The following is a 24,504-nucleotide window of genomic DNA, read 5'->3' on the forward strand; positions in this document are numbered from 1 at the left end:
CAGAAATGAACGATAATATAATTATACTTCAGTTTTTCATTACCCCAGAATCAGCCTTTTATGATAATGCCAGGAGCCGGGTCAGCTCTACAACAGCCCAGAAATGGACAAACTTAGTGTCTCTTGAGTTTTGATGCTAATTGAAAAATACGAAAGTTCTCCACCAGACTCGTAATGGAACGTGAAGTGAAGGATATTCAGCTGCAACATGAAACATCACCAATAATTGTTGCACGCTGCACCTTTAAGTGCTGGCAAAGTTTAAATTCAGTTGCCTGTTTGACTATAAAACCTCCGCACTCACCGCTGCTCGGCGTAGGCGTGGATATACGTGTTTATTTCACCACAGAAGCACTGAAGACAGAATTAGACGTCCAGCGCATTAGCAGTGGTGCTCTAATTGGAGTCACAGGGAGGGCCACAAAAATATGACGCCTCAATAGTTTTGTAGCTATGCGCGCTGCTTATGTATTTACGGACGTTGTCAAAACAGGTCCCCACTTGTGGAGATTTCAATTTCATATTTTCATATTTATTTCTCTGTATTTCCGAGTGTTACGTGAGATGTGCACGATGCTCTCATCCATCACCTTCCACTCGTCCATGGCAAACTTACTGTAGGCAATCATCTTGTATTATGTCATATTGCAGTAATATTTTGACAAGGATTTTCATCACTTTATTAATCTGGGAACTCTTTGTTGACCCTGTAAAGCTGCATACACAAATGTTTTTTTATTCAAAGTCAGAATTAATGCCATGATATAAATTTGTGTCCTTTCTTTTTTATTTTACATTACAGAGATATACAGGCGCACAGATATGATGCGCCATATCCTGGCACACTCACTTGTGGCTGAAGAGCTTCTGCACTTCCTCTGTTCTTCGGACAGTAACCATGGTGATGAGAGATGGGGAGGGGCCTTTGTTTCCCCTGCCAGGAGAGGTGAGTTTGGCTGATAACTCCCCTAATATGATGAATAATGAATGTGGTGTTGTTGTCTAATGCACAGCAGCGAGAGCGACTGTTAGCGTCAGAAGTCGTGGTTCGATTTCATATTCAGACCTTTCTGGGAGAAAGGAATTTTCCCAGCCTAAGATCAGACACAAACAGCTGATCAAAGCAATTTAAAATCTGTGTAAAAAAGCCATCTGTGATCGCAACGGAGCCCAAATGAGTATTGCTCAATTAGCAGAGCGGCTTCGGTGATTTGTGTTGTCAGCTGTGTGGCAACGACTGAGCAAAGCAGGGCATATAAATAAAAACAAATTACGCAGTGATTTTGGCAGTGTTGAGCAAACCTCTGAAAATCCCCTCTCTGACGCAATGTTGCTAAAGAGGAAAAGTTTTTTTTTGTCCCCTTACATTGTTGCAGAAAAGGCTAAAACATCTTAATTTGTTGCTGTCTGAGGGTAAAGGTGGGGGAATGGTTTCAATGTGGCCGCACTGAGGCCTGTATGGCATTAGGACACACGGAGCAACATTCACAGACCCTATTTGCCTCCTGCAGCAAAACAAAGCTTTGTCGACGTCTAATACCTGCATGTATTTACCCTCCAGAGGGCATTTACATTTTCTGACAGGCAGACAGATATCGCAGCAGGCAGCCAAGATCTGCGAGATCTGCTGACAGGAGGGCTCTTGTGAAGAGGTGCCAGATTATCCTGAGGGTGGCAGCTCCATCTCTACTGTATCCAAACAGTTTAATGTATTTATCTTTGTTGTGAGGAAAGTGGAGGCAGAGTTTGGGGGGGGGGGAAGACTTGTTTGTGATCGTAACATTTTTAGTTTTACCTACAAAAGCCTCCTTTCAATAATCTTCTCTGATTATTTTGTTTTATGTTTTCTGCGAGTGTACATGTGCAGAGTAAACAGATGAACTAGTGTAACATCTGTTACAAAGGACATGACTCATATTTCTTAAAAAATGGAATTACAAAAACACAACTTATGCTGCACATGAGAGTCACCTGTCCATCGCAGGGACAACACATAGAGACACAACAACCATTCACTCTCACACTCATCTGCATGTTTTTGGACTGTGGGAGGAAACCGGAGAACCCGGAAAAAAAACCCACGCACACATGCAAACTCCACGCAGAAAGGCCTTTGTTCCCCACCGGGTGGTTTGTATAACGCCGACTCATAACAACTCCCCTTTAACAGAAGAAACCTCTGACAGAACCACACTCAGACTGTGTACCAACGTCTGCCTCGACCGGTTTGGTTAGGAGAGAGGAGAGAAGGGAGGGGTTAGTGAAGGAGAGGTGGGTGAGAAGAAGATAGGAGAGGAGGAGAGCATTTCAAAAATCAATAACATTAATAATAACAATTTTCATCCTCACTGTCATCCTCATGGTCTCGTTCAGGGTGTGCCATCACGCCTCTTGCCCCAGCGCCATCAGCTTCTTATGTGACGCTCAGAAAAGGACAAGCCGTAGATGGAGGGTGGATGATGAAGATAACATCAGCGTTAGCAGTAATGAGTAGCTATATACTGTAATATAATTGAGGACCAGGAGGCCAACAAGAGCACTGTATTTATTTCACCGGATGCATTTTATCAGCGTGTCACTGCTACTGCTAATAGGCAAAGGACAGGATATGAAATCTTCATGTCACAATGATGCTCACTCACAATAATCACTATACACAATGATTATGCAAACCTGCACACACACACACACACACACACACAGACTCAAAATAAACCCCCATGCACTAGACCGCATTTTTAAGTCATTCACAAGAAATATTGTCCTAATGATAGAAATTCACTATAATTAGCTTAGTATAAGCTGTTTCTTATTATGTTTTTTGATAATATCGTGTATTATCCCATCCCTACTTGTGTTATCCTTGCCACACTGTTCTGTTGAAAAGCTTTCTTATATAAACCCTGAGTGTAATACACATCTTATAGCCTCTATATACTGTAGGTTAAAACATAGTAATTGAAAAAATGAATTTCAAACTATTAACCCATCACTTTATGTTTTTACTATTTCCAGAGATCTTTGCAGTCGCCCTGGGTCCTTGTTCTGGATCTGCTTCCTCCTGGGCCGAGGTGAGTTTGGTGATTTAGGTTTGGAAAACACACTGAAAACAACATTCTTCTCTTTGTTACATAGCTTTTTGTTGCAGGCAGTTGCTGAAATGTAGTGTATCACATGGTCACATCGTATTTACCAGATATTTTTGCCTAGTGAATATGAATTGTGGGGAGGAAAATGAAAGTAAGATGTAAATAATGGAAGATGGGGCCAATTGTAGTATCAACAAACTGACCTCAATTTATGAGAATAGTTACGCGTCTTTGCGTCCTTCTCTTGTCTGCATAGCTGGCGGCGAAGGCCGCTTCATTTATTTCAGCACAAACACTAAAAGCAGGACTTGGAACAGCTAACCTGGCTCTGTTTGGAGAAAAAAAAAACCTTGAACCAGCACCTCTAAAGCTCATTAACTTACATGTTAAATCTTGTTTGTTTAATCTGTATGAAAGCTCGCTGTTTATGGGAGGTAATGTGCTAATTCCTGGTTATTATTTGGCTGGGACCAGTTTCCCAGCTACGAGCTAAGATTCCAGGAAGTTACTGGTCCTCGCCAAGAAACGGTACGGCACGTCCTGTAACTCTGTGTAAAATGGTGAAATAACAGTTTTACATTTCACTATGTTGTTCCTGACAAGTACGTAAAATCTAATCCATCCATTAATGAGCTTTAAAGGTGTTGATAGATAAATGCTGTGACCTTTGGAGAGTTGTCGTGTTAGCCGTTTTCCAACGCTCTCCGGTTTGATCCAAAGCTAAGCTGCTGGCTCCGGCTACAAAGACAGCGAGTGCTGCTGAATCAGGCCTCCTGTGAAGGAGCTGCGTCACTCGGAGTCACTAAATTTGGGGGGGGGGGGGGGGAATCCCATGTCTGAGGTCAAATAGAAACAAAATAAAAGGAGATGATTCGGGAGCCATCCTGACACTTCTCTCGATCTCTGTCTCCTCTTGATCACTTCACTATCCAATCATCTGAGTGTCGTAGCTCTGCCCCCTCCAATCACCATCTGTCCTGCAGGCAGTAACACTTATACATATCTGCTGTAATTAGACAATCACTTCCACATGTGGATCAAACTCCTTCAACCACTCAACCCCTACCTCACCCTCCCATCCGCCCACTGTCTCCTTTTTCCTCCCTCTGTTTTTCTTATTTCCCCGTCTCACACTCGGCTACCCTCCGTGTGCCCCTTTTTCAGTTTCTCTCCTCCTCTTTCCCCTCCCTCTCTGATTGAATTACCATAAGTGCAGGTCTTGGCCAAAATATGCCAGCTTGTTCTGATTAAAACTGTCCTTGTTATACCAGAGACTTTCCAAATGGCTGTTAGCAGTTTGTGTGTGTGTGTGTGTGTAATGGGCTGTGAGGGCAAAGACTTGATTAGGGTTAAAACTAAGTTTAGGTAAAAGTTAGGCATATAGTTGATTAAAGTGTCCTCACTAAGACTGCCGTACAAGTGTGTGTTGTTGTATTTGTTATCTTTTTGGACCTTTTCTGGCACAAACACTGACCTTGTCAAGACCAGTAACCAAAGCCTGGTCCTAATGAGGTAGAACATCATTTCTGAGGTCTAAGATTTGAATTATGGTCATGGATAATGCTTTGTTTAGGTTTTGTAAATGAATGGAACTCAGTGCAGCATCTTCAGAAGAATAGCAGCATAAAAATGTGCAGCTGTGTGTGTGTCACAGTGTGTGTGTCACAGTGCGTGTGTCACAGTGCGTGTGTCACAGTGTGTGTGTGTTGAGAGGAAATATGCAGCAAGGAAACACCGTGTGGCAAAAGGTAAAGCGGTGAGCAGTGGGGACAGAGTGTGTTAGGAGAAGATGGAGCGGCGGTGGGGTAGAGCGGTAGAGAGAGAGAGCCGAGAGGAGAGCGGTAATGGTAGTTGACAGAGTTGAGTTCACAACAGGTTCACGGTGACATCATGGTTGGATTTTAGGGAACGTTTATAAAGGAAAAACTATTTCACTGTTCATTGCATGCACATGTACACCCCCCCCCCCCCCCCCCCACCACCTCCTTTTACGTTCCCGTCTTCTGTTTTTCTCCTCCGTCTTAAACGGCACGAGTCAGAAAAAAAACATAAATTATGCAAATACGCTTCTGCCATCTTTTTAAAATACCTTTTTGGTTTTGTTGTTCACTCGGCCCCCCCGGGTGATATTGCTTGTGTGTGGATGGAAATCTTAGCCCGTATCTTTGGGCATGTGTTAAACTTTACAAAAACCTTAACTGACAACTGTTACCTTTTCCTTTCTCTCCCTCCTTGTCCTCACCCCAGCCCCCCCCCCCCCCCCCCCCCCTCCTCCCTCTTCTTTTTGCCTGCATGTCTAGCCAACCCTCACCACTCATACAGTATGTTCTTTGTGTGTAGCCATGTTTCGCTGTTTGAGAGACAGAAAAGACATAAAGGAGCCCTGGGACCCAAAATATGTTTATGGTGTATGTGTGGGTGTGATTATGTTTGTGTCAGCTCTTCTTTCTTGCTTGAAGAAAATTAACAGCAGGGTGTTGTGGTGCAGTCGAGGTTCTTTGTGTCGTCGTGTTTGTGTTTGTGTTTGTGTGTGTGTGGTACCAGTGTTTAGGAGTGCAGGCGTGTGCCGGCATTAATACGCGTGTCTCTTTACCTTTTCCACACACATGTGCGTATGTTTGTGAGTGAGTGAGTGAGTGAGTGAGCTTGTCATGCATGCCTGTCATCCTCTGCATGCCTCTCTGTGCTCCACACAGCTTCACATGACATCAATCTGAGAGCAGTGGGATAGTGATCTCATTACCAACAGCCTGTTGCTGATTAAAACCTGCCGTCCGCACCAGTCCTCCTTCACCCTTTCTTTTCTTCTCCCTCCCCTCTTTTACTCTCTCCTTCCTTGTCCTTTTTGCCTCGCCTCACCCCCCCCCCCCCCCCCCCCCCTCCTCCACCCCACAATTCCACAGTCGCACCATTCTGCGGTTTCTCCACTGCTCGCTGCCAAGAAGGGCCCCATTTCAAGCTCTGCAGAAAGTTATAAGCTCCCCTTCTTTCTTTCTTTTTTTCCTCCTTCAGTTTTCCTCCATTTCTTTGTTCTTTCTTCTGTGCCGTACGACTGTATGCTCTTTATCAGGGGCAGGACCTCCAGTAACGTACCTGCCGGCAAACACCGACGTGTTCCTCGTTTACTCTCTGTCGTGACGTTCGCAGACACTAAACAAAAACAAATGTGTGTGTGTGTGTGTGCGTGCATGCGTTTATCAGCATGCGGTCACATGTGCAAGAGAGGATGCTTTTTACCACCCCGTAGATTTACAGTCAGAAATACACAGATGCCCTTCTCACACTCCAGCCAGATGTCATGCACTCCCCACATCGCCGCGCATTGCACTGACACAGAAACACAAACAGCAGCGACCTTTCACCTCTCTCCCTGACACTGTTGCGAGAAGTGTGGCACTCGCCCAGATGCTGACAGCAGTGGACCTCCGATTGGACAGATTCCAGGTTCCTATTTGTAACCAAAGCACGATCAGGACGCCGCATCGGTTCAGATATGGCGCTCAATTCTCTTTTCTGAGCTTAAGACAAAGGTACAGTGAGTCGGTAACGATTGTATATGTGAAAATGGTGCGATTGCAAAAGTAACTGCCATTCAAGAAATGCACAGACGTCACACGTGTCCAGCCTCTTATTGGACGATACCAGCTGTCAATCACTCGTCTTTTTTCATCTATTTCCCTCTAAATGGGAACATAACAAAATTGACATCACATCATTTTATTGAAGACGACCTGAAACTAGCGATTGAGACCATTTCCTCCTCAGGAAAATGTTTACTGACGTTATAAATGAAGTGAAAATTAGAGTCTCATATTCCCATAGACTTCCACCGGTGGAGCCGCCCCATGGCAGCTTCTTCCATCCTCCTTCCTGGACTTCGCTTTTCAAACCAAACGTTGATTTTTATCTACAATCTATGGTGACAGCAGAAGAAATTACACATATTTATTCTTGAAATCCTATCCCAGGAAAATCCATGCCATATATTCCTTTTGCTCCTCTATTCAAAACACATGTCATGTCAGTGCAGCTAAAAATATGTTTATTAGTTTATTCTTTGGTTTGCACACACACACACACACACAAACAATTAAAAGGCCTCTCTGCACAGTTTGAATTAAAGGGAAAGTCTGAGGCATTTTTATTATTATTTTTTTTAAGTTTCAGTCTTCAGTTAAGTCTCCAAACCTTCTTAATTTGTCAAAGTGTGAGGAGAATGTGTGGGTTTTGTCTTTGCTCTTGTTTTGGAAGGTGACCTGTACTAACTGTTGCTTTTGTCAGTGAGTCAGTGAGTCAGTGAGTCAGTCAATGCCGGGCTAACATGCAACTGAGGCAGTCAGACAGACAGTAGCAGACAGATTTATCTCTGACATGAAGAGGCAGGTAGCTCAGCTCCTCGGGGGATGACTGGCCAGGTTTGATCTCATCACAGATCAAATGCATCTCCGTTTAAATACTTCCTTACTAGCAAACCGCTGGGATGATTCGCTTATAGGAAAATCCTGTAGGAGGAAAAGCGTCCACTTGAGCTGATTCAAAGATGCTGAGTGAATGGCTCTTTGTACATCTCGGGCTCGGCAAGATGGAAAACTGCTCATGGCCATTTGCATTTTGGAGATTTAATGAAGTCACCTCACATAGAAAGCGGGCAGTTTCCTAAAGAGACGTCCTAACTGTAGCCGCGTGAATTCCCATTTCGGTACAGATTGAGCTGCCATTGACATTTTGTCCAATACTTTTTTTTTATAAAATACAAATCGAGCACTGCCACAAACGTCCACTTTCTCACTTGTTTCTATCATCCTGAGTCACGAGGACACTGATGAGATGTTGCATTTGTCTCACAATGGGACAAATGATTCATTTTAAAAGATTGAGTGGCTCTTGATTGGCACCAGGCACCTGGACTCCCACATGAGCTGGCCACAATCCCAAAGTCAAGGCATTGCAAACACGGAGCCAAAGCCAAGGGCTGATATTGATATCCCCCAAGGTGTGTAACCCCTCTGCAGCGTGTGTGTGTGTTTGTGTATGTGAGTTAATGACTCTTTCATTACAGCAGTGTGTGTGTATGTGCCTGCAATGATTACCTGTGTGTGTGTGTTGGTCTATCTTTGTACGGTGAGCAGAGGACAAACTAATTTAGAAATCCAAAACAAACAGTGAACTCCAACAAAAGAGTGTTGACTGACAGTACAGTGTCGAACAAATGGAGGTAAAGCGTGAGACTGTGAGACAAAGAAACACACACACACAGAATGAGAGAAGGAAAGGGGGAAAGGGAAAGAGGGAAAAAGAGAGGGGGTGGGCAGCAAGTTGAAACCTAAGCTTTCTGGACCCTGTTTTCCCTTCCTTCGGGCATTCTGCGGCTGGTAAAAAATGTGCTGTATATTTGAAGTGTTGGATCACGTGATAGAGGCAGGGTTTGTGAATCAAAGTACACAATGATTTCAGGAGGAGAGACGTAGAGGGAGGGTGTATGTTAGTCAGAGAGGGAGAGTGAGTGAGTGAGTGAGTGAGTGAGACAGCAAGAGAGAGAGAGAGACAGAGAGAAGGGAAAAGAAGAGGGAGGCGGAATGCAACAGGCTGAGCTCTATCGTCACCGTGAGAGGGACTTCTGACTGACAAACACAGCTACTACTCTGCCTCCCAGCTCATTTCTCCTCTGACTTACACCCTCGACAACCGACAACACACTCTGCGGCGTTTCCATCCCAGCTGTGGTAAGTTGGCTTCCTTAGAACTTCAGCCTGTTGGCAGTGTGAGAGAAAGAAACAGACGGACAGAGAACATGTCAGAGCATGAGTGAGGTGTGTGTGTGCGTGTGTGTGTGTGTGTGTGTGTGGACAGCATGAGTGGAGAGATTGAATTTCCTGAGGACAGCTTTAATTGAGAACAGAGATTTTTTGAGAGAGGGACAAAGAACAACAGAAACAGCAAAAGAAGGGAATGGGAGCTGCTCAGCTCTTGAGTGTGTTGTGGAGCTGCTCCATGTGATGATGGCTTGTGGCCGTGCGCTTTCATTTGTCTTTGCCTGTCCATTCATGTGCCTCCATGTCTGCATTTGTCCCCGACTTGCAATAGCTGAAAGATCCTGAATGTAATTGGAACCCAGAGACGAAAAGGAAACCAGATAAAAATGGACGATAGAGTTTTCCTCCCATATGACAAAAAAAAAAAAACATAAACAAGAGAAGAGAAGTCGTGATACAACTCAGTGACAGAGTCAGGCCTTTTTCCATCAGTCAGACAAAGTCGCTGCTCTGACCTGCAGGACCTGAGCCGGCCGACTGGGTGCAAACGTGATGGATCGCTCCATCAACATCACATCAATGGCTGAGTAGGTCTGGTAAACCTGAGTATGTGCACACTCAGTCACTCGTCTGCCTGAACCTTATGTAAACAGGTTTCCATCCACACAATTACATAAGCGGGATGGAAACTTTGAAATAGACAACTCCGGATGTCACAGGACAAATCTGCTGTGTGTGTGTGTGTCCTGCTGCTGCTTTACATTGTGTGTGTGAAGGTGGGGGTTCAGGTGTTTTACCTGCATTGTGGGGACCTGAACACTGGCCATAATATGGGGCTACTTGTGCCTTTGAATTGTTGTCTCTACAGACTGAAGAGAACGTCTTTGTTTCTCACAGAGCTGCTCAAACATCACACAGTCATCATTTCATGTGACGTGTTTTTCGAATGAAAATGAGAATAAAGATGTAAAAATGACCTCTGATATCGCAATTCCTGTCAAAATTACCCCAATTTGATATTTATTCAGAATCGTTCCGCCCTTCCCACAATGCAAATTAGGGCTTGATTTGTGGAAAATAACAAAATTGCAATTTTCCGCATAGATATTGTGACTGAGATTTGACGTACTCTGTGCGAGACCGTTTCAAATTCAGTGTTTAAATTAAGTGATTGTGTTCTACGTTTTCTACACACTGGTCCTTTAATGACTCCACAGCACATTCTAATGCAAGAAAACTTAATATTTTGGCTAAAATGTAGAGCAAATGATTAGATTTTAAGTTGAGGGCCGGTTTGAAGGTTAGGTTGAGGTTAGGGAAACGTGTGCGTGTGTGTGTGTGAGTGTGAACTTACTGACCCCCTCGTATTGAAACACAAGCTCTCTTTATACCACGTGTGAATCAATCCTAATAGCGTCGTTTGTGCGACATCTTCTATATAAATCCCAAAGTGCCGCTGCTTGATTGATGGTTGTGATTAAGATGCTATTCATCTCCTCCTCCCCAGCTGATCTGAGCTGTCTGCATTTTGTCCGCTAACACCACACTGCTGAGCCGTCGCACCGGGGCCTCCCTGTGCAACGTGCTGCAATATAAAGCCCCCGCCGCGTGCTTCTCTAACAAACACTCGACAAATCTATTTCAGATTCAGTTTCCTTAATATCCAGCCGAGCGTTCCTCGGCACGTCAGCAGGAATAGGTAGATGTGTCTCCAAGCTAAGCATAAACAGCTGGGTGTAAACAATGCTCGATACTATATTGGAGATCTCGCTGTGGAGGACAGAGGTTGACTCGCTATATATAACCACCTTCTGATTGAGTGGTATTTATCACATTGGGATTTTCTTTGTCGGTGGACGTCTCCATAGTTTTGGCTCCGGAGTGAACTCCTCTCCAAAGGGCGGACACATCTGCTCTTTGTTAAGTCAGACTTTCATCATACAGAAACATTTGTTTGTTTGCTTGTGCGTGTGGTTGGGTGTGTTTGGTTAAAAGTACTTTTACTACTCAGCTGTCTCATCTTTGTTCTCAACACTTTGAAGGAATGACAGCCCCTGAGGCTGAGGAGGATGTCTCTCTCCCTCTGGTCCTCTGGACCTCTTTTTTCATTTATTCCCCTCTGCAAATAACAATAATAATAATACTAATAAAAAGAAAAAGACTCCACCTGCTTTTCTGACGCTTGTCAGCTGAGTTTGATTTTTGTTTCGGGGGGTTGTTCTCTTGCTCGCTACATATAAATGGAAACTTGGAAGTTCCAGACCAGAGAGACGCGCTGCGCTGCTTGATTTTGAGAGCGGAGAAAACACAAATGTTTTCTTGTTCTGCAGAATTGCATATTGTCTCCGTAGTTATTTAAGGATGTTTTTGGTGAGGGCCATGCGCCGGCTGTGGTCTGGCCTTCCTAGATTTGAAAGTGACTTGTAACATTCAGTGTTGCTTTCACTGCACTTTTTTTTTTTTTTCAAAACTCACTGCTAAATATGTTCAGGCTACATGTCCTTTAAACACACTTCTAATCCTCTTTGTGGAGACAAGAACAGATGAAGCATGTGTGTGCATAAGACATAGGTGGTTGTGGGCTGGTGGGCTGGCGGGTTCAGGGAGTCGTTACACTCACTTTTCACTTAAATACTAAATGAAAAGCTGCTTACCAAATGCCTCAATTAGGCCTGACCCTCTGCCAGGCTGCTGAGCCTGGAGCGACAGAGGCTGCTGACCCTGGCCCCCAACCTGCAGACCCTCAGCAGCCCACAGGCTTGACTCCACATAATGACTACATTGTGCTTTTTATGAAACATTACAGCCATCAACATCATCTGCATTAGCATAGCTAACACATAACAAGTCACAATGATTTAAAGAAACAGCAAATGTGTTTTTGTTTTTGTACAATAGTATGACATTCTCTGTTCTGTGGAGTTTATTTATGTCACTGAAAACACTTAACATGACAAAGCATGAACACAGTATCTTATCACGTAAACATAATATATCATCATTTAAAAAACTTATTTGGATGGGAATGCCGCCTTTGTTACTTTGGAGCACACTACCTTTAGATATGAGGGAAGCCAGCTCACTAGATATTTTTAAAAGAAGACTTAAAACTTGTCTTTTTACTCCCGCCTTCAACTCGCTCCTTTTTATTCCGCCCTGTGTTGTGTTTTATTAGCATTTTTAGTTTATTTTGAAGTTAAGCTCTCGACTTGAGCCTTTTCCTATTTTATTCCACCCTGTGTTGTATTTTACTGTTTTACTTGCATCATTTGTTTTGTTTCAAAGTTAAAAGACTTCAGACCTTTCCTCTTCATTCCACCCTGTGTTGTGCTCTTTGTTGTATTTGCATCACTTTTCCTTCTAAAAAGGAATTCTCCTTTTATTGTGAAGCACTTTGACCTGCAATCCTTGCTTTACAAATAAAGTTTATTATTATTATTTGGAAGTATCTGAGAGAATACATTCTGAGTTACTTTCTGAGTTTTGATCTGCCATGTTTTCTGCTGCCGTTTTCGTGGAACACATGGTTCCTCTTGTAATGTTCTTTTCTGAGAACAGTGATTTGGTCCATAAGCATTTCTAGGTGTGTAGATGTACTCTAATTCCATTTTATGGGATAAACTGTGGGTTGAAGTTAAGATTAAGGACTTAAGGAAGATGTAGTCGTCAATATTCAGATTTGACTGCGAAGGGTAAATAAGGCGGTCGTGTTAGTGCTGAGCCTCGTACAACAACTGGAAACAGGGGAAATAGCTCATTTATTTACATGCTACAGTTTTTTATTTAACACAGAGACATGTGCTGAGCTATTTCTTGTCTGGCAGTGACTTTCTGGACTTTTGGACAGAGTTCGACATGAGTGTGGTATCAATCTTCTCATCTAGCCGCAAGAGAGCAAATATGTTTATTTCCCAAAAATGTTGAACGTTTGTTTTTTGGTGGAGATAGCAGAGATTCTTAACTTTATCCTCGTCAAACTTCACAATCCAATTTTTTTTTCCCCTTTTCTAAGCACATGAATGTCTGGAAATCTTTCTGACATATACTCACGAGTAGTAACGCTTGGAAAATAGATATCAAGTGTTGTTTCTGGGCACGATATTTATATCCGTGTGTACGTTCTTGAAAAAACCAGCAACATAATTGTGTGCATAAATTGAAAAGATGTGTTTACCGCAGCCAGAAACATTCTGTGGTTAGAAGACATCTGTCAGACCCCGGTGCTTTATGGCCCAGCTATATTTTTATTCCTTTACAGACGTTTTTTTTTTATATATATATGTGTGTGACCGTGTGACGTGAAATACAGTATGGTCATTTGTTGGAAAATCTAATTATGTTGTTTGTGGGTGGATGGTGTCTGTGTTTTTCTCCACTGTAATGGTTTCTGTATGTCAGTATAAGTGTGTTCCTTTTACTTGGTGTGCTCAGCACAGCTCATCCCTGGCTACATTCTCAGAAAAAGGCAGATTTGATTGTGGTTTTATGGTTTACAGCAAATGCAGTGGGGACAGTTCCCTGCTGAAGTCATGATTTTCCCTGCGTTTGGCTGTTTCTGGGGAACTTTTTATCCTTTACTTTTTACACAGACTGCCTTTTAGTCCACTCTGTGGCTCCATAGGCATCATACATATGAGATTATATGGTTTCAAATGCAGACAGTATTTAAGTTTGTCCTTTTGGCTTTGGTACCCACTATTCCACACTAATAGCACCGTAGATACGCTTTCAAGCTGCGGAAAACCACACCGCTCCTTTTGTTCTCGAAGTCAAAAGAGGTTCATCACCAAAAATATTGATTATTATAAGAGAAAAACTGCAAATATTTTCTTAACACACATGTCCTTTTGTGAACATGCGTGTTAAGAAAATAACATAGTGAGAGAAAGCATGTTGCACTTTTTACGAGTTTTAAGTTTTTTTTCTTTCTCCCCCAGAAACAGAAACATGACTGAATAGTTTGGATGAGAAAAAAAGGACATTTTTCTTAACGGACAGATTGAATGAGCAGACGTTTTGGTTCATGAGGCCTGTCCTCAGTCCAAACGATCAAAGTGTGTTTATCATCAGATAAACAGCCTTTGTTTGAGTCTTGCAGTGTTCACACTCTAACTGGGGTGAAAACATTTTTTAAGGACAGAAAAAGAAAAAGGAAAAAAAAACTCACACCATCGTCATGTCATCCATCTGATATGCTAACACTGCTATTCGACCACATGTCGGAATAAAAGAAAGGACAGTATTATGTGATGTGGAGCGGAGCATTCATACCCTCATGGTTTCAGCTCGTAGTAAGTGGAGTTTGGCCGAGCATCACTGAGCTCTGTGTCCCGCAGACTCCACCCCTGGCTCATTCTGTCGCACAGTTAATGGAAAACTTTAATGTGTGCCTTTTAAAATGTTCATCTTTTCCATAGTTCAGCGTGCGTCTCTATTGAAAATGTTTTCCAGAAAATTCCTAAAATGAAAAAAAAACGAGAGAATCCTCCAAAACCTCGAGTAAGTTTTTCCATATAAATAGTGTTCACCGCTAAAGGAAATCAATCAGCCAATCAACTGTTGCTTACAATGGATGATTCATGCGAGTGAGAGTGGAAACTATGAAGCAGCCTGGTACGTTTCCAGAAAGGGTGAACACTGTGATGCACCTATAAAGCAACAGAAAAAACATTTGAGGAATGTTTCAAACTTTGAGGGAGACTCACATCAGCATTATATGAGAACTAAGTGGCGAGCAAAGGTCTCGGCTTCATGCCTTCACCTGCAGTGAGGCCTGTTCCAAATCATCCGCACAAAGAGGGAAAGAAAAAACTTGTTCTCTTTCTTTCTTTAATTGCAAAGCGCCATGCACAGAGCTGATGACGCCACGCAGGAGTCCACAGGCAGTACAGCTGTTTTTCCTGTTGCTGTTGTGAATCCTATTTAACAGGGCACAGGACGGAGCTGTGTCTGATTAGTTTTTATGGAGCTCAGCAGACGTGTGTCCACTCATGCATCAAATACTTCTTTTTGCCCGTTGGACAAGTTGAAACTTAAAAAAAAAACCTCAAGAAGTTGCAAAGAGTGACTGAAGAGTTTGCCCAAACTTCTCAAAATCTTATAAGAAATGTAATGCCATACATTTTAAAATCTTTATTCACTAGGTCATTATTTACTCTCTATGTGCTGCAGAGTCTTATGGCGTGACTTAACAATCCCAAAAAACGTTGGTTCATCTCCATCAATTACCAGGGAGTCTGATGTATTTAGTGACAGCACTTTGTCTGCACACTGACTGTGACTGTGTCAGACGGAGTCTGTGCTCCGGTCATGGATGAAGTACTGAACAAATAGTTTTAATTTCCTGATTCTAATGATTCAGTTACACTGAAAACAACTGCTTTACAAGTCACTAGTCACTCGGTGTGTGTGTGTGTGTGTGTGTGTGTGTGTCGCCTGTAAAACAAAGTCACGGCAGTTTCATGCAGCCGTGCAGTGATGACTCCGCCCACGTTTAGGTACTTTTATTTGTAGTGGAAAACCAACCTAAACCGTGCCGTGCCGAGGTGAGGCAAACTGGGACCACAGGTGGAAAAGGGCCATTACTTAAAGGTCCAGTGTATCAAAAGTAGTGACATCTAATGGTGAGATTGCAAATTGTATTGCATACAGTGACCTTCACATACCAGAAAGGATGTCACTCTTCTTAGTTTGCATAGTAACCTTTTCTCTTCCAAACACAAAATACACTCTTTGGCTGGTTTGTCCTTTCAGGCTTCTGTAGAAACATGGTGGCACAAGATAACGGCCTCTGTAAAGCTAGGGCAACTTTGCCTCGTGTACAGATAAAACACTTACTCTAAGGCGGCGAAGGCCAAACAGTTTTTATTATATAGCGGTTATATAAACATTCATATATAGTACGTAGTATTTTCAATTTCTGCCAATAAACCCTCCTTCATGTTACACGCTTGACCTTCAAACAAAGAAACTAAAGTTATGTCATTGTTTCCCCTCATGTTGATGGAGTTAGTAACAGGAGCAGAGCGGTGGTTTAAGCAGCTGAGACTTAGTTTTCCTGTTTACGCCCACAGGCATTTAAATGTTATTTGGGTGATCAGATTGAATGGGATCATGTTCGGCCACATGAAAAGTAGCAAAGTGTCAATCTTCTCCCACTTTCGAAAAAAAGCAAGCACACACTCTCTCCTCTCTATAAATGGCTACCGTCTTCTTCTATTCTCTTGTTTTTTTTCCTCCCTCTTTTTTTTTTGTTTGGTTATTGTTTTTGGGCTCAAGTAAATGAGGGGAGGATGTGACGTGAGCTGGACAGAATGGATCTCAGCTGGACTTGACTAAGCTCGCTGGAAAAAGAACACATCAATAAAACGTGAAAATGTAATCAGGCTGAAACTATATCCAGATACAATCTGGATACAAGATACATTTTAGTACCAGGTGTGAGGAGGCAGGATGTTTCTGTCCCACTTATGGCCAATGACCGCTGGTAATACACAGATTCATTTATGGAGCCAACGCAGGAAAAAGAGGAGGTTGTTTTTCTTTTCATGCACTGAAAAACGATTTTTATTAAAGGTTTTTATGTTTGTGTTTAACACTGGCTAATTTCACAAATGTATTGATGGAAGATAAATCCACCTGTGGTCTCACAGGGCTGTGCATGGATGAAGCAGTGAAGGGAGGACGTATGATTTCACCAGCACAGCATCGTTAAAAAAACGCTCAGAACAATTTCTGTGACGCTCGTCAACATAAATCCGTTTTCAGACGTGAACTTAGGCAAACGTCTGCAGATTTGTCGTCTGTGTGAGACACGTTCAGAGCGGCGCGAGAATCCCCGGAGGGTCCAGGCGAGGGAGTGGTGGATTCTTCAAAGTGTTTTCTTGTTTTGCTCTCACATGAGCTCACTTTGGCACCGTTACGCTGGTCCGGATTGGTCCCAAACCCTGCCAAGCTCACTCGATCAGAGTCTGGAAAAGGAAAAAAGTAGCTCAATATGACGCAAACGCTCTGCTAAACACAGGCAAACATGCTGTAAAAGAGAGAGAGAGATGTCCACAACCACCAGCACCACTGTCTTTAACAGGGACATGAGGAGTGAGGGCTGCAAATGTCTGCCACGCAGTTGGAGTGTTTTGTTTTTGACATGCCTGGTCATGGCGAGTGGTAAATGCATGAGCATTCATGTCTTATTCAAAACTAAGTTGGTTACAAGAGGTAAAAGACTACATTGGAGTGATGCCTGTATTTGTTGAAGTGTGAGGTTGTGATTCTCCTGACGATCTTTGGACTGAAAGTTGCTATAAAGTGCTTTATTTTAAAGTAGGAGGCTGCATCATGAGTCCATATTCTTGTTTCTCCCTCTAAAATGGTCACTCACAAATGTGTGTTTCGTCCACAATGCAGCAAAAGTTATTTTATATTATAATAACTGTAATATGAACATATTCATATTGTCACATGCCTTTTATGAAGTGTGCTGTTTGGTGTCACAAGTAAAATGTGCCAAATGCAGGATGCATGTTAGTCATTTGATGAGGTGGACCGACTCCTAAAGCACCAGTCTAGACTCGGGTCGTATTCTTATGAAAATGACTTTCAGAAATGAGCCACTTTATTGCCGAGGGTTTTCAGCAACAATCGTCCCTCTGTTTGTGTGTGTGTGTAGTTTCATAACTGTAACCTCAAGCTGATTTGGGTTGGAAAAACCATAAAGTTCACATTTACACCCAGTCTAACTAGATCCAGATGATGCAGCTAATAAGCAAAAAAAATATATATATATATATATATATATTATTTTTTTTGTCATTTCCAAATAAACAACATTTACAGTTGCTGCCACGACGCACGGAGGAGAAGGAGTGTTGCGAAAAAAATGCCGTTTACCATGAGTTGTGAGAAAACAAGAACAGTTGACAGTGTGCCGTGGCTTGTTGGAAAAGACAGAGACATGGAAACCCCCATCGTTTTTACACCAAAGCTGTTTTTAATCCCCTACTCTGGAAAAAAAAAAAAAAGGGAGCATTGGTTGCGTGTGTGTGTGTGTTTGTGTGTTTGTGTGTCAGCAGGACCAGGACCAGGTGACCCAGTCTGACCTCACCCAGCCAGGTCTCATAAAAGCAGCATTGAGGCCTGGAGGCCCAGAGACACAGCACTGCTTTTGTTGCCCTACCCAAGGTGTATTCCCCCTAGAGGGAGAGCGACTGGGTGGAGGGGTGTTACTCATTAGAGAGAAAGAAACCATTCCTTGGTTTGGAGCGCACATTATTTCATAGTTTATTATCAGTGGAATTGAAGCCGCTTCTTTATTTTTATGTATGTTTTCTGCAGCCACTCTGCCTGTCTTCCGTGCCTCCTCCCACGCTGCGTCGCCACAGTCCCGTCTTTCTCTTATTAATCCACTCTCTCCAGTATGGCTCTAATTAATAGGTCTGTTCACGTCTTACACATGGCCCGCCAGATGCTCAAAACTCCCGACGTTCTTCCCCTTCTTTCTTTTCCTCTGTCTCCCTTACATCTTTTTCCATGTACTTTTCTCAGTGCTCAACACTTTTGTGTTTTTTTCACTTTTTTTCCCCGTCATCTGGCATTCATACTGGTGATTTTGGTCTTTGAGTTTGATTGGTTTGAGTCAAGCGCTGCATCTGGGGAAGGATCCTCTGTCCTGTATTTACTCCTTCATTCTTCAAGGTCAATTTCAGCTTTCAATGGTGCTTCAGCGTGTGTGACGAACACCGCGCGTTTGCTGCTGATTGCTCTGCCCGCAAACATGATGAAAGTCACAGAACATCTGTGTATGTTCACTCCTGCAGCCTTCATGTCTCGGCTTGTATGTACCTGTGCTCTAATTTGAGGGCAGCGTGTGTTTGCATATGGTTGTTTTAACTGGGACCATTCCATACCAGTGCATGTGGTAAAAAAAAGTGTGATGGTTTTTTTTTGTTTGACGTTTTTTCGATCGTCAAACACAAGAGTTCTTTGTAAGGAATGGTTGCCGGGACTCTCCCTGACTGTGAAGGAAGACCAGCAAAGCCAAGCAATTACACAAAATATGTCAATATGAGAAATGTGGCCTTTAAAAACAACACTTTTGTCCTGATGTGGCTTTGTGTGTGAATGTGTAATATGCATTGTATGTGTGCATGTGTGGGAAAAAAATATCTGCTATAGAGCTTTTTTTGTTTGCGTGCAGAAAGTCACTCGGGGTCTGACTTCCTGTTTTTGTGCGGCACCTCCGGGATTCGTTTCTGTAACGAATCTGTGAATTGAGCGTGTTTGCTTTCTTAACAATGACACGGAAAAACATCAGGGAGTGGCCTCATATAATGTACGAGGGTATTTTTGATTATTTCATGGTGAAATAATAATAAGTAGACAACTCAGAGCACAAATAACACTTAAATCATAATTAGTTGTGTTTTTACCTGAGGCTGCCTCAGAAGGTTTGCCGTCCTTTCATAACGCAGCCAACTCTCCAGCACCGGATGGTCGTCTGTAGGTTTATTTTCAAAAACAGGGGGAGGAAAAAGTTTGTACGCCATCCCCATTCCTGTCTTGTTTGTGGCCAATGATCAAAACAGTACCATTAGCAACCCATGACTGAACATGCAATAGAAGCCGTGTTGTCATTAAAAGCTTTTGTCGATCCTGCTGCGTAAAACTAAGGAGCTTCTGACCAGAAATGCCAAAACCAAAACAGATATAATGCTGGACGTCTACTTCCTGCCTAAAATAAGGTCTATAATACATAAATAAGACAACCACAAATACCTGATGGTGAATGTTTCCACCTTTTTTCCACTTAACTAAATGGAACTGAATGAACTCTATAATTGTGCGTCACTGTCATGTAGATGTTTAGTGTGTAACATTGAGGAGGCTTTATTGGCATAACATTGAATATACTACCCATAAGAATGGTTGTGTACGTGTATAATTGCTTTAACATGAAAATGTTCTTGTTTGTGACGTCTGAGATTAAGCATTTCCTTTATACTTTAGTCAAGGGCCTTGCTTTACGTCGTCTGCCATGTTGCGCCGTCGTGTTTGTGCAGCAGCCCGAACAGATAAAGAGCAGCCAAAGTGTGCAAATTGCACGTCCTTTGTGTTATGAGAATTCCACAGTCTGCTGTCTCACCACTAAATGTCGGTAATTCTCACACACCAGACACGCTTTAAGTATGACTAATAGACTACATTGCTTTTCACATAAGGAAGAAATAATGACCTGGCAACTGAGTGAGTAAAGCGTTTTAAATATATGTAAATAGAAATTGTATTCATAAGGCAAAAGTTATTACTTATGCACGAGGGAAAAGATAAAAAAAGTTGAACCACACCAACAGTGGATTTATAGTCGTACTGAATAAATATTTCACAATTATCTTCTGACATTTGGGTTAGCTAATGAAAATTAAAAAACAAAGCTAATGAAAAAGGACATTTTCTCTGGAGCAGACTAATGTGGTTAGACCCTTTTATTTATTTAAGCTTTTGATAACAACCAGACAGGTCTGGATAGATCTGCCAGTATTTTCAGTATTTACTTAATTCAAAGGGGATGAATGGCTGGAGCTGCCTTCTAATGGAGGAATAGACTAGGGAAACTGTCGACTAGTTTTTGGACTAAATAGGATCTGTTTCTGGAAAGACATGGGGCTGCTGAATACTTTCAAACGCACTCACACAGAAGGCACACTGTGGGTACCGTGAAAAAAGCTTTGAACAATATTTAAAATTTATGAAACCACAAAAAAAATCGTGCTGCAGACTTGCTAAATAAGTATTCAGTGTGTGTGTGTGTGTGTGTGTGTCAGGGCAGCCCTGCGACCTCCACATGTGGAACAGTTTACTTTAAATCAGGTACAGGATGATCCTCAGCAGCAGCAGCAGCAGCACTGTAATTGAGCAGCTTCTGTAACAGTTCCCAGCAGCCTTCACACTGTACCTGCCTTTGTTTGTGTACCTGCAGTTCTCTGTGCAGCAAGATACCACACTTATCTGCAAAAAAACAACAACACAAAACTCACTGTACGAAATTCACCATGTGTTTCTGTTGATCCGCCGTAAATTCACGAGTCTGTCTGTCCACTCCGGGGGTTTGATTCCCATGCCGGAGCCCAGGCCCAAAACAACAAGACATTCTTTGGCTGAGCTGTGCGCACCACAGCGCCACCACAGATAGTTAGGCTCCTCCCACTTATGAAATCATTGACGGGGATGAGAGTCATAGAGAAAGAAGAGGGGAGAGCTGCCATCATGTAACTCAACGCACACATGGCCACTGATCTAGAACGTGAGTCTGAGAGGCTGGAAAAAGGTGAATAAAAGTCGGCGTCGTTGCAAACAGGTTGTGTGTGACTGTGGGAAAGAGTACGTTATGTGTGTGTTGTTGTAAAGGGTTAATTGTACCCACGTTGTGGCTGGCTGTTCTCTGGCAGACTGGCTAGATTCAGGCTGGCAGCAGGAACAGAGAGGCCCTTTATAATACAGTTCTGCTGATTGAAATCATATGGCAATGCCTGAAATCATTGAACTACTTGGACGGAGGACAAAACGCAGGAGGAGAAGTGTTGCACCCCTTCTGCGTTTCTGTTTGTTCAACACTTTTTTTCTCCCTATTCCCTTTGATTTTGTTTCTTGTCTGGACTTTGCTTTGCAGATAATTCAGCTTTTCTTTCTTTCCTTTTTTCAGTTTTCTTTTTTTGAATGAATTGTTGTGATTGGTTTGGCTTCAGTGGAGTTGTTAAATCATTGAGTTTTACCCAGACTTTGTTTCCAAGCTCTAATCCCTCCTCTCTCTCTTCCCTCCTTTTCTACAGAGTCTGGACCTGGTCAGGTCTTGGTCACTTGGCTCCTGGTCTCTCTCCGGCTCTTCCTCTCTCTCTCACCAGCAGCCCTCTGGTGGAGAAGCCGGCAGCTGAGAGGCTGAAGAGGGTAGAGGAAGAGGAAGAGCGAGTAAAACAGCAAGACAATCAGAGAGAGAAGTCACCTCATCCATCACCAGCACTTTTTTTACCATGGCAGCCAACAGGGAGCATCAAGTGCGTCACATGACCACCTTCCCCCGCGCCATGTTCCCGTTCACCTTTAACTCCATGAGGAGCCACTCCCACTTTGACCTACTGGCCAGTAACCACCTTTTAGGCCGTTTTGGGGCTGACCTGCCCAAAGAGATGGCTGCACTGTGTGAGTAACCAAATACACGTATGATCCCTTCACACAAACAGCCACACAGATGTGAAAATGATTGTGTTGCCTAAAAAGAGGAGCGTTTATAATGCCATTTTTCCATTTGGTGCGAGGAAGGCGTTTCTTTCACACCAACACACACCAACTCCTGACTGACAGAACGGCTTTATATTCAGACTCAACAATGAGTTTAGTTCAGATTCAGAATGTGGCGAAAATGTTTTGTATCATCATGAGGGTTGGAACCAGTCCAAGGTTCAGTCAGGAGGCAAAAAATCCTAATCCCACACCACTGCACATGACAAGATAGTGTGCTGAACGTCCATGTCCTGCCCAGCTCTGTTTTATGTAAAGCTGTGGAGACTTCACAATTTTAGAAAAAGGCTTCAGGGCATGTTTGAGAGAAGAGAAGAAAAGAGAAGAAAAGAAAAGAGAAGAGACACTAATATTGCCCTGTTTCAGGATTTCCATGGATCATTACATTCAAACAGATAGACAGAAACAGTCATTTTCCCAATAATAAAAATCTCTCTTAACTGTTTTCACTTGAACTTGAATAACATGAGACAGAGCAAGACCAAGTTCCCCCTTCTGAGTCACAGGGGGCGCTACTGCCCTTCAGTAGGAGGATTAGGAGTTGATGAGAGGGTGAAATGTTTACACAAAGGCAGAGAACATTGTGTCTTTGGAAAGTTGATTTGAGGACTGAAGGACACTTTCTCCTCTGCTATTATAAGCCTATATATCATCACACAATATTTCAGCTTTTAAAAATACAATATACTGTACATGGCCTTCATGTGTAAAGTTTGTAAACGTTGAATTTGATCCTAATTATTTTGTACTTTGATATTTGTTCACACTGTATTCAGTCAGTATTTGTACTGAGCACAGAAGGAGAACCAATTCAAATAAACTTGTTTTTCCAGTTGTAATTATTAGTTTTAGAATAAATAAACCAGCAAGTATATACACTGCAGGTATAGCATGTACTGTATATAATGAACACTAATATCCTGAGGTGCAGTTTTCCACCATTGATACATACAGTATTTTAAATGCATGTCCCAAACTAACTGCAGCATCTGTTTCAATCACATACTGACCTGTGCTGAGACTGAGGCTCGTGGGTGAAGTCTGTCCACATCACTTTCAGAAGTACCTGCTGCACACTCAGACATGTTCACAGCTGTTATCCACTGATCTCACGCTACCTCTGGGGCTCTTACATTTACATACAGACAGACAAACAGAGGCAGATATGAGAGGCCACTTGAGGTTGGGTGAAAAAAAAAAAGGGTGGTCACTCATGACTGATGGTAAAACACAATAAGATGTGGGCTATTTATACTCAATTTCATCCAGGTAACACATTTGCTTATGGGTTGACATTTCAATTTTACTTTGTTTAACAGCTGACAGCAGATTGTGAGGAAGATTTTGAATCAGCGCAGTGGTGAAACAGTTGAGAATACAAATTAACATTAAAAAAAACAATCTATCCATTATCCATCTGCTTACAATAGGCTACATGCAGGCTAAATCTTTACGTCACTAACACTGACTGTGTGTGAGATGCTTTTAAGAAGACCTTTAAGTATCAGGTCCTATATGGTCTAGTGGTTAGGATTCCTGGTTTACCCCCAGGCGGGCGTGGGTTTGATTCCCCCGGTATAGAAACTGTTCTGTTGTGGTTGAAAGTTGACAGTTTGAAACCTGGAACGGATACACAACCCACACACACACACACAGGTGCTGTCTGCTATCTCTATATGTCTGGTTTGTGTGTTATGGCTATAATGCAAAATGAGGAATTCTAATGATTCCAACTCTTCATGTTTCCATACCGTATATTTCCACACTGTGTGATTTTGGACAGTAGCTGAATCAGATGTAAGACGATAACATCAGTGTCTTCACTGCAACACAAGATATCAATATAAATGTACGATTTTGGTAACACTTTACATCACAGTACAGTGAGAACATGGTGGTATGATCAGGGAGAAAATATCATGGTTAATACAAACTGAATTCTAGAGCTGCAACTAACGATTATTTTCATAATTATTTTCTCGATTAATCGAGTAATCGTTTGGTCCATAAAATGTCAGAAAACGTTCAAAATAATGTTGATCAGTGTCTGTCAAACCTGGAAATGACAATGTTCAAAATTATTCACTTTTAATGATTTCTTTGTTTTATATGGAGCAAAGAAACAAAGTAAATATCCACATTTAAGAAGCTGAAACAATCAGAAATCTTGTTTTAATCATGAAAAAAGCTTCAAACCGATTCATCGATGATCAAAATAGTTGACGACTCATTTAGTAATCGATTAATTGAGTAATTGTTTCAGCTCGACTGAATTCTGATGCCAATTTCCGCTTTGTAACAATAATGCCTGTGTTGTAATAAGGAGATAATATTTGAGTGATACCATGTTATTACCAAAGTATTATGTGGGT

At 42.3% G+C, this 24,504-nt stretch overlaps 1 protein-coding gene across 1 annotated transcript in view; it reads left to right on the forward strand.

Moving 5' to 3' along the window:
* The first annotated feature begins 8,577 nt into the window (after positions 1–8,577).
* The window catches only part of LOC131460660 (retinoic acid receptor gamma-like), a 38,264-nt gene continuing 22,337 nt past the window's right edge, over positions 8,578–24,504 (forward strand). The window contains exons 1-2 of the mRNA XM_058631329.1: positions 8,578–8,812; positions 21,667–22,033. Of these exons, the coding sequence (XP_058487312.1) occupies positions 21,865–22,033 (169 nt within the window). The 5' untranslated portion in view covers positions 8,578–8,812; positions 21,667–21,864. The remainder of the gene's footprint in view (positions 8,813–21,666; positions 22,034–24,504) is intronic.

This window comes from Solea solea, chromosome 6, assembly GCF_958295425.1.
Source record: "Solea solea chromosome 6, fSolSol10.1, whole genome shotgun sequence".
Taxonomy (NCBI): Eukaryota; Metazoa; Chordata; class Actinopteri; order Pleuronectiformes; family Soleidae; genus Solea; species Solea solea.